The sequence below is a fragment of the Ammodytes marinus genome, assembly GCF_949987685.1.
Source record: "Ammodytes marinus genome assembly, chromosome: 5".
Taxonomy (NCBI): domain Eukaryota; kingdom Metazoa; phylum Chordata; class Actinopteri; order Uranoscopiformes; family Ammodytidae; genus Ammodytes; species Ammodytes marinus.
This window is the reverse complement of record NC_137234.1, coordinates 27247416-27257994: the sequence shown is the minus strand read 5'-3', so window position 1 is coordinate 27257994 and position 10579 is coordinate 27247416. Positions and strand designations below refer to the sequence as shown.

General features: G+C 43.1%; 1 protein-coding gene across 1 annotated transcript in view; it reads left to right on the top strand.

Annotated features, from left to right (window-relative positions):
* The first annotated feature begins 376 nt into the window (after nucleotides 1–376).
* Nucleotides 377–10579, top strand: part of LOC307250235 (spondin-1-like) — an 83043-nt gene continuing 72840 nt past the window's right edge. The window contains exons 1-2 of the mRNA XM_080027261.1: nucleotides 377–901; nucleotides 3423–3529. Of these exons, the coding sequence (XP_079883387.1) occupies nucleotides 676–901; nucleotides 3423–3529 (333 nt within the window). The 5' untranslated portion in view covers nucleotides 377–675. The remainder of the gene's footprint in view (nucleotides 902–3422; nucleotides 3530–10579) is intronic.

Genomic DNA, 10579 nt, shown 5'->3' with positions numbered 1-10579 from the left:
GAATAACATTATATCTCACTTTATTTCTTGCACGCCCATGCAGCGTGTTATTGTGTGTGTACAATTGAATAATTCGACCCTCACGCAGCCCACAAACTAATAGAAAGAGTTTAAGTTGTGCAGTAGTATTAGAACAGCTGGAGATTTCTGTTTGTCCTGCGGCAGCTCCGTGTTTGAGATCCACACACACTGACAGATAGCGTGTGCACTGTATGCGTGTGTGACTTCGCGCGTGTGTGGGTGTATATGTGTGTGTCTGTGTGTGAATAAGGGAGGGCTCTTATTAAAAAGGGAGCTCCAGTTTGGACCTTCCTTCGCTCCCTCAATTCAAGGAGACATCCGCGTGCACCCGCTCTCTGTTATTTGGCGCTCTCCCTGCTGCTGCTTCCAGGCTCTGTGTCATTACCACACACTGATCCGGGAACAGCAGCAGCAGCAGCAGCAGCAACTCCTCTCTCCTGTGTCTAGCCGCTTGAACGTGGTGCGCTCCCTGACGCGCTCTCTCCGGGTCAGGATGGACTGGTCTCCTTCCCTTCACATTTATCATTGACTGTAACGCTGCTGTAGTTTGGTGTGAACTGGAACTGACCCGCTGCCGCTTTTTTCGCTTTTCCACTTTTTTTTCAATTTGAATTTTGACTGAACTTCCACTACACTGTTTTTGCGCGCTCCGCCATGGGAATGTATTTGCATCTGCTGCTCTTGCAGTACTATATTGTCACGAGCTTCGTGTGCAACGCCGTCGCTTTCGTGGAGGAGCCAGCCGGAGGCAGGGCGGACGGGTACTGCGGGCGGATCCTCCGGGCGCAGACCCAGGGGACCCGGAAGGACGGCCACCATGAGTTCAGGCTCAGAATGGAGGGGGACCCGGAAACCTACCTGCCCGGCACCACCTACAGAGGTATAGAGTTTGTGCAGGGTCCATCTGCGCAACCAGTGCGTAAAGCTGCACCAAATTGAACTAGAGGTCTAATTATCAGTGTTGGGGAAAACAGGGCATGACATTCAAAGTAATCTTTATTGTAATTTTACTTTCAGAGTACCTGAGTGTATAAGTACCGTACATTGTCAGCACAGCGGGCTTAAAGTTAACTAGATATTTCAGCCTGGAGGACACCATTTCCAAACTAGTCAGTCTGCTTCCTCGGGCTCCTACAGGGAGAGTTGTGGTTTGATAAGACTATTTAGTTTTATAATGTCTGACCTATATTCATGTCCTCCCCCTTCCTGTTATTTTAAGGACACACACACACACGCACACGCACACACACACACACACACACACACACACACACACACACACACACACACACACACACACACACACACACACACACACACACATGCACAGTAGGACACACTCACAAATTTGGCTCCAGTTAAGCTGACCCATACAAAATGAAAGTCACTATCCTGCCTGGTGGACTTGGCCACATTAAAAGTTTGGTGGTTTAGGACATAACATTAGCATTTTAGATACAACAGTTTTATTTTGTCTATTGTTAAATCCAAACTGTGTTCATAAAGTAAATTAAAAAGACTAATACGACAGGGGGTTTGACAGAAACAAGACCTGGCATGCTGTAGTTTCAACACAAGCTCCTAAATAAAGGATGAAAATCCAGAGTCACCTTGTCTTAAAGTCTCCCCACTGAGATCATACACCGGATCATGCAAATTTGGCTGTGGTGCCACATTTAGCAATCCAGGGCAAAATTCTAATCAGCAATCAGGGACCTGTGAAGGACACCGCCCAAGGAAACAATGAATTATTCCCATAGCCTTCGCATCATTAAGGCAGCAAAATAAGTTCACTTTTTAAGGTCTGTGTGAGATTGAATATATTGACATATTCGCTCTCAGCACCGGAAACAAGTATTAAGATAAATGGGCTGGTGTAAAAATGCAAGGTTAGGGCACAAAGGGTGAGCCCAATACAATTCTACCCACATCTTGTTATATGGCTCCTGTTCCTGGCCTGTTCCCTGCCACAGACTCCCTACATGAGATTTATACTTTAGTGTGAGATGCTAAGCCTTATACTTACAGCCCTCAATCTACCACATTGCTCTGATGCTCAGTAGACTGCTGCTGTCATATGTATTTCTCTGGCATCATCAAGGGTGACCCTGCATCATGTGGTGCAACCTCAACGTGGCAATGCGTGTTCCCTCTTTACTGCTCAGTGTCTATGTGGAGTTTGGCTGTCCACTGAAAGTCCATGATTGGAATCATCAACCGAACCCCCACAGTGGACGTAGATTCTTCAAGTCCAGTCTGTTTTCGTTGTTGTTTTTTTGGTCAGTCAGTTACAATAAAACATCACAAGGCAAAACACTGACATAATCATGTCATGCCAATAGGTGGCGATAATGTGTCCCTTCAAACACCATAGAAGAATATTGTGAGCATGCTCATTGAGCATATTCTTGGGCGAGCGGCAAAATAATGGCATGGAAATGGCTAAATCAAATGTGGATTCATATTGTTTGTGCGTAATATTTGGATACTCCTCCGCTCGACGTAGTAATGTTGTGGTAAAGCTAAGTCGGCGTGCATCTTATACAGTCTATACTGTAGTCTCACAGAACAGACATACTTTAATTGGTTTCCATGCATCTGTCTGCACCAACTCTGTTACCGCTTTCCCACAACGTAACATCGGGACTCCCCTGGCGTCAAGGGCCGGGGGAGGGATTATCCTGACCAACCAGACCAACTAAAACCTCAGGCCTGCCATATTTAAAAAGACCGCTACTTTGAGACGTAAACATAACATAGTTATCGAATATGGCGATCAAATCTACCGGCGAAAATACGCTGTATGGGTCGTGTTTGGTTAACAAAGCAAAGCGAGAGGCAACACGTGTAAAAATAAGACGGATCCGCCGCTGTTGTTGTGCTTAAAGCTAGCTTTAGCATTAGCCAGGGGAGCAGCGACGTCGGGCGACGTACACAGACGTGATGTAATGACGTTGCTCTGTTGCCAGCTCTTGTCCATGCTCTGGCCGGTGGGAAACGAAGCGGTTCGCAACTTGTGCCAGGGTGAAACCAGTGGTGACCTGGCCCCAGCACCAGCCCAGAGCTGGCTCTTGGTTCCCGTTGGTGGGAAAGAGACATGTGAGGCTCAAACGTCAGTTTCTACCTTAAACACAAATACAGGCGAAACTGCATTTTCAAAGATTGCCAACCTGGATGGGGGTGTTTATTAATTAATTAATCTAATTTTCTGCATTTTTCACTTGTTGACGTCGGGCCACATATCTAACTGCGATGCACTTTTCTCATTGCCAAATAGTGCCATGAATAGTCAAAACTCTGTATTGAACACAGGTATGTCTGATTAGACTGAAAACAAAAAATTCCACGGACAGCCCTAATAAAATGGACTAAATACACATTCCCTTCTCCTCCTTTCACAGTGGTCCTCATGGCAACCAGCCCTGCTTATTTCAGAGGTTTCACCCTCATCGCGCTGAAGGAGGGCAGAGAGGGCACCACCGATGACGACTACACCGGCCAGTTTCAGGTAAGGATAATAAGCAGGTGTGTGTGGTGACTGGAAACAAAGCATCCGCTGCATACTGAATGTGCTCTGGGCTTTCTGGGAAAAGTTAGCAAAAAAAAAAAGAACTCATTTGCATGCTACAACGCCCCACAGGTGCCGACTGTGTGTGTGCTGCTCCTCGCTGTCTTCTGATAGGGAGGTTAAAGGAGGTGTTGCTTACAGATGCAGACACAGCTTCCCTGGATCAAACCACACATAAAAAAACTAAGCTTTTTCAAGTTGTGGCTGAGAAGAAAAGAGAATGTAGCGCAGCTCTTCAAGGGTGAGGCAGACCCAGCATCCTTCTCACTAAGTAGCAGACATTTCCTACAGCGGAAGATGGAGGGAGGGAAAGAGAGGAAGAGACATGTAAGGATAGAGAGAAGGCAGGAGAGAGATGTGAGCTGTTTGCTTCAGCAGTAGAGACTACAGTCCCCACTGAGAAGCATAGAGCTCCTGAAGAGACAGAGCCGTACTTCCTCAATTACCTCCTGCTTAGCGTAAACAGGAACACCCATCCGTAGCTGTGTTTCCACATGCTGATCCTAACCATGCTCTTACCAAAACAAAGCAGGAGGCTATAGCTTTCCTGTAGCCAAAGAGTTTGGTAGGGAGGACCTCCAACTTAAAGCTGTAGTGCATAACCTTTTTCATATAAATGAATGATGGTTACATTCAAGCCATTGCCAAAGGAGTTCACACAAAGTTGATTTATGCCCACCACACACTATAGGACTCTTAAAAGACTTTGAAAATACTTAAGACTCTAATCTTAATTAAATATAAACAACTATCTGCCCTTATCACATACTGCAAATGTCATGACTTTAAAAACTGCAAAACGCGATTGTGATTATTTAATTTAGAAAAAATTGAATTCAATATTCCAAGCAGGGGGACATCCTATTGTTTATTTGACCGGGTTTATTTGCTGATCTTGTCCCCCAATAACTCTTAACTCCTTACCCTAAATGTGACGGCAAAGTGTTAAGGATGCACAGTTGACAGCCTGGTTCTTCAGGCGAGTCTGCTAGGTAAAAGTGTCCGAAAAAAGTGCCTCACAGGCGGACACAGATCGCGACTAATGCCGCTCCTCCTGCGTCATGTTTAGGCTGTGCATTAATATAATTTTTTTTCAGCCAGACACATTACAGACTGGTAACGGATCGTTTTATAAAAAGTGATTTTGACAACAAACATACAGAATCGCTGACTCCACCTAAAATGAAAAACACCCCGTGGCACATTTGAACACTAGTATTGGAAGGGAGCAATGTTGTAAGAGTAGGTTACTGTTTTGCTTTGTATCATGGATGCAAAGGAGTGTAAACACGCGGGCATTGCCATCCACATTCCTTCCGCTGGTGTCACACTATTGCGTTGATTGACAGTTGTAATAGCAACCTGCAGAGAAATGTAACCTTGGGCCAACAAAAGGTGGGGAAATACTGTAAGATCGCAAGCAAGTAAACAATGCAGGATATAAAATGTTCAAACATGATTTAGGGCCTTCCTAAATCTGCTCAGTGGGCTGTACTTAAACACAGTGGTGCCTTGGCTGAAATCCTAACAGAATGCTTACAATGCTGACAATGACAACTCAAAAAGATCTCAATGAGGAAAAAACTGATAAGTCTCAAGTTTGATGGCAGTTAGATCCTGTAATTTTGGAATTACTTCTGTCCAGACCCATGTGGTGGACTGACCAACTGACAGACTGAAAGGCATGCCTTGCTATCCCTGGAGGCATACTCAGCTTTTGTTGGACCTCAAGGATATACACACAATCTGTATGAATGAGAAACGCTGAAGGTAAAAACTACTTTTCTTTGTTTACAGAAAACTCCACAGGGCAAATTAAATAAAAAGGAAAGCACCAAAACCATTAAAGTCTACACTACCACATTAATATCTATAATGTCGCTGTGGCACATATTCTATTATTAATACAATACATCACGGTAGAATGCAATACAGTTCAACAGCACCACACAGTATATCCTCCAAAATAGCCATAAAGGGTGAATCAGCATCTCTGAAGCAGTTTCAACAGAAAAAAATTAATATTATGACCTTAATAAAATTGCTAGGCTTTATCACAGAACTGTTGTATTGGACAGCATTAGCTTTAGCAAGGTATACAAGCGACAACGAGCAACACAAACTCAATGCCAAAAGAATGTGGAACAAAGCATTTGGACAGCTAAAATGACACACACTTCCAAACCACAGGCATTAATACGGTGCTATTACAGCCTCCTTTTCTTCTGAGCTGGATTTTTTCTCTCCTTTTCGTTTGACCAATGAGTGCTTATCCAGTTATATGACTTCAGTTACAAACACACAACAACAGAAACAATGTGAAAAATAAAAGCACCGAACACAAACACATAGTCAGAAGCACACTTTTGTCGAAAATACCACTCTAATCTCTTTTTTTTTCAAACTAAAGCACCATGAAACAGTGCTGAGGGGTGTCTAAGTCATGGCTAAAGTGGAACCATTTTAGATGTAATGGCTTGAATGGATCCAGAAAGACAAAAATTAATATTTTCAGTTGCATTTTATAAAGCTGGGGTGTAAATTCTTCCATGGGTTGAATTATTGGTGAATCCAGGACGTTTGTTTAAGGATCTCTTTAATTGCGAAATGTAAAGACTTAAGCAGTTTTCCAATGAACCACCACGTGTGTCCCATGGTAATCTACGACCATGTGTTTTTTTTTAATGCAAATACTAATGCAATTTAACAGTTGAGGAGTTTGATGTTTTTTTTAGTGGGAGTTTTGTCCATAGTTATCATTCCTGGGGATAAATCAGTTCATAAAAATCAGCTTGTCGTAGAGAATGTAGATCACAGAGTAACTGTAACATTCTTTTCTATAGCTCACTGTAGGACCATTTTGTCTGCACTGAGACCAAGGAGATTTTGAGACATCCACTCTCTGTAAAGTCACACAGTGCGGCCGACTTGCTCGGATCAATTTGATTTAAACAGTTCAAACATCTCAGCTGAGCTCACTGTGCTCTATTTGATTTCTTCCTTTTTTCCTGCACAATAAATACCTCACAGTCTCAACCTCGGAGTCCCGTCAGAGTGTGGAGAGTGAGGCGGGGATCGGGGAGTATTAGGTGGGGAACAGAAACTGGAGCACTGTGGGATGAGCTGCCTTGAACAAAATGAACGTTGACAATCTGGCTTTGCAATCTGTTTAATACATATTGGCAAATCCATCAGACACCATTTTGTTCTGTAAATTGACAGTTGTTATAGACACTTGGAGCCACATGTAGAAAACCATTAAGGCCTGTAGGGATAAGCCACTGGCAATTGTTCAAGGGAATGTATTTATTTCTTAGAAGTTCTGAAAAGTTGTCTGTATGAAAAAAATATTCCTGAAAATCTATCTATTTATCCATCCATCCATCCATCCATCATGTGTTGTGCATGACGCGGGCTCAATGTTCTCAGACTCGATGGCCCTCATTTTTCAAACTTGCGTGGAAACTGGTGCAGATTCTGGCGCAAATACCTCTCTACGCCAGGTATCGCGTGGGATTTATCAAACAGTCGTATCTCGCCAATCTCGGCGTACGCCAGGCCATTATTGATAAATGCGGCGGATGAAAACAATCATTATTTGAATATCACACCCCTATATTTTCTCAGTTTAGAGGCCTCGCCCAGAGGTTTTACGACATGGATATGCGCATTACGGCAAAGAAGAGGAACTTCTTGGGAGTAGATATTGACAGAATAACAGCGAAAGTAGAAGAAAAAAGAGTTTAATTTCGGAGCATTACAAGCGGCATCAAAGAAGACAGAAGGCAGCAGTTAGGAAGGAAATAACTGCTGCGGTCAACAGCGTTGGTGTTGACAACAAACGATCTCCAGCTGAGGATTTTGCATTTGAGGTTTACATCAGTATCGCTTAAATGCTATATAACAGCATACAATTATATCTCGCCATTTCTTTACATACAGTAGATGAAGAAAAAGTGGTCTGACTCAAAAATCGCCACTAAAAAAGCGTGTTGCTGCTTTGAAATGCAACACCAACTGGAGGTGCGGGCATAATATAAGTGGTAGAGGAGAAAAAGACGCACCAACTGTCGGATAATGGTCCCCATGATAGAAATACACGTCTGCAGAGATTTCAATTATTAGAATGTATTGGCCCTTTAGGATAGCACTACTCAAACGGGTTTTAAAAACTAAAAATAACACATTTTGCGTTTTACTGTATGACAGCATGCGCTTGGCACGAGTGGTCAGCCCGGCCGTCAGCTGCACAAGCCGACCCGGCAACGATCAGCTGTGAGAGCGCCCACCGTCCTGCTCCACCAGCAGATCGGAAAAACAAGCCGAAACGTGCCGGTTAATGGTGGAAATATATCGCTCGCTTAAGCGATCAATGACACATTAAAAGAGGATTGAACACCATAGGCTGCACATTTTTAAGTGATTAATATATAATATTCTTTATTTCGGTCTGAGCAAACACTGAATTTGTATTATCTTCTAATAATTGTCCAACAAAGTCATCTCTTTACAAACTTGCGGCTGGCGTGGAATTTGAGCGTACCCTACGCTCACGTCCATATTGATAAATGCCCAGGTTTGCGTGGAAATGTGCGTACACCCACTTTTCTGGTCTACGCAAGGTTGATAAATGAGGGCCAATGGGATAATATGTCAGGGTAGTATGTCTGTATGTGTGTGTGTGTGTGTGTGTGTGTGTGCATGTGCGTGCAAGCGTCGGTCTCACTCCTATTCTAACCTCTCCCCGTCCCCTTACCCTTACCCTAACCACCCAGCTGTGATGCCTTAACCTAATCGCCAATTTCAGGAACATCCTATTTGGTGCAATATAAACCTGGGAACACCTGAGGCTATACCTTATAAGGGGCCAGGGCACTGCATTATATCAGTGAAAACTTTATTTAGGATTAATGTAGTAACATAAACGAGTTAAAGAATGATTCCATTTATTAATTATACCGTCCCATGTGTCCTAGTTATATCAGCGGGTCGATGGGAGAAGCTACAGCATGACAGCGAGTCTGGCTTCTTGTCTAAATGACCTCAATCCATCAAACTGGGCTTCTCTTTATTAGCGAGGGTTTACATGATAATACCTCATGTAAAGAGAAGTTTATAAAACTATTTATATTCCTGACAGTTTAATTTTCCACAAGGTAATTAAGCGACTTAGCATTGCGATGTTATGAGTGCTATTGTGCAGTGGAAGAGCAGCCAAATAAGCAGAGTTGTTGTGATTCCCCATACGGCTCTTCTTCTCTCTTCTCAGTCTGTTGTGCTCGGTTGTTTCTGGCAGCTGTCCTGGAATGTGCCGGCCCACTGTTTGACTAAAACACTACGACTTAGAGTCACTGCCTCGTTGTTCTTATTGTTCTTCATTAAGCATCAATCCGATCTTTGACCCCATGACTTGCATTGAAGAACTTCTGTCTTAAAGGTGGAGTCAGTGATTCTGGAGAACGCCGGTTGTCAAGATAACTTTATGTCAAAATCAGTGAATATCTCCTCATGATCGGCTACCTGCCCATACAGTGTGTGTGCTGACATTTTTACACAGCCTACATTCTGTGAACTGGTATGGCAATGGGGTCCCACCGTTGCTAGCAACGTGTCGGTTTAGAGAGCCTAGGCTGTGTATCAACACTGGATTTGTATCATTTCGACAAACCTTCTCCAGAATTGCCAACTCTACCTTTTAATGTGTCAGACCTTAGAGAGTGTTTGAATGTGTCTGTGTGCGCGCCTCAACATCACCCCTTAGACTGCAGTCATTGTCTGCTTAGAAATGTGTGTCTTTGTGCTTCCATATGCACCAAATGGGCATGCGGGGGTATACGTGTGGGCCCGCATGTGTGTTTTTCCCAGCCTTCCTTGCCTTAGTGTGGGACGTGGGTCATATTTATCTAGGCCAGCAACATGTTATTGCTCAGGGAGACAAATGGAGCTTGTTTGGATAAGGGGGAGAGAGATGAGCAGACATGAGATATTATCTTAGTTTTTTTTCCTTCCGGGACAGATTGTCTTAGCTTTCTGACTTGAGCTGGGGATAAACAAACCCAATCAGTTTATAGTGCCACGGCAAAGTCAGGGGTTTCAGATGGTAAGCGAGCTTAGAGGGCTCCATAGGAAAAGGACATGTACGATTTGTGTACAGTTGGGAAGGTGACCTGTGTATTGTGTAGCATAATCACGCCCACATGTGATCCTTAAGTAATTGCTGACAAAAGAGCCCAAATGCTAGACACAGGCAGTGAGTCCAAGTTTCAAACCTCCATGTTTTTTCTGACGTGATGTGTTTGTTTTCTTCAAGGAATGTCCAGTGAAGCCAAAATAGCTTGACGCATTTCTATTTATTACGCTTGAAAAGCTGTTGGTTCATATGCTGGATGTTTTTTTGCATACATAATGTTGTACTCTGCACTGATTAAGGTGTAATAAATACATAACGCATCAGGAGACCAACATTTCTTACTTATTGCACTCGTTAGGGATTCAGATGTGGCTCTTAAGTGTCTGAGAAAACGAGTTTGCACAAATTGGTGACAAATCATTTTAAATGGGATCGGGAATTGATATAGGTTGTGAGCAAAACTTATTTTTATAGTTGATCCAAATATTTTCATATAAAGAAAAGGCCATAATGCTTATCTGTAACGAGTAACATATTTTATATAGCCATAGTTTTTTTTTACTTTGGTGTCTGATAAATGTATTTCTACTGCAGGAAATTATTTTCAGCAGCAGATTGGCAGCAGTTGCTTTGCAAAGAAACATCGGAAAAGTTTGTGCTATGATCCCAGTAGCTCCCAGAAAAGTATGAGCACCAAATGCAATAAAAAAGAACAAGATCCCTCACTGACTTTCCACCAATGACCATTCATCAACACAAACACAACACAGCTAGAGATACCACCGCCAGTAGTAATTGGTTCCCTGGTCTCTGTAGTGAACAGAAATATTGCACCAGTGCTACTCGTACGTACTGTTGCT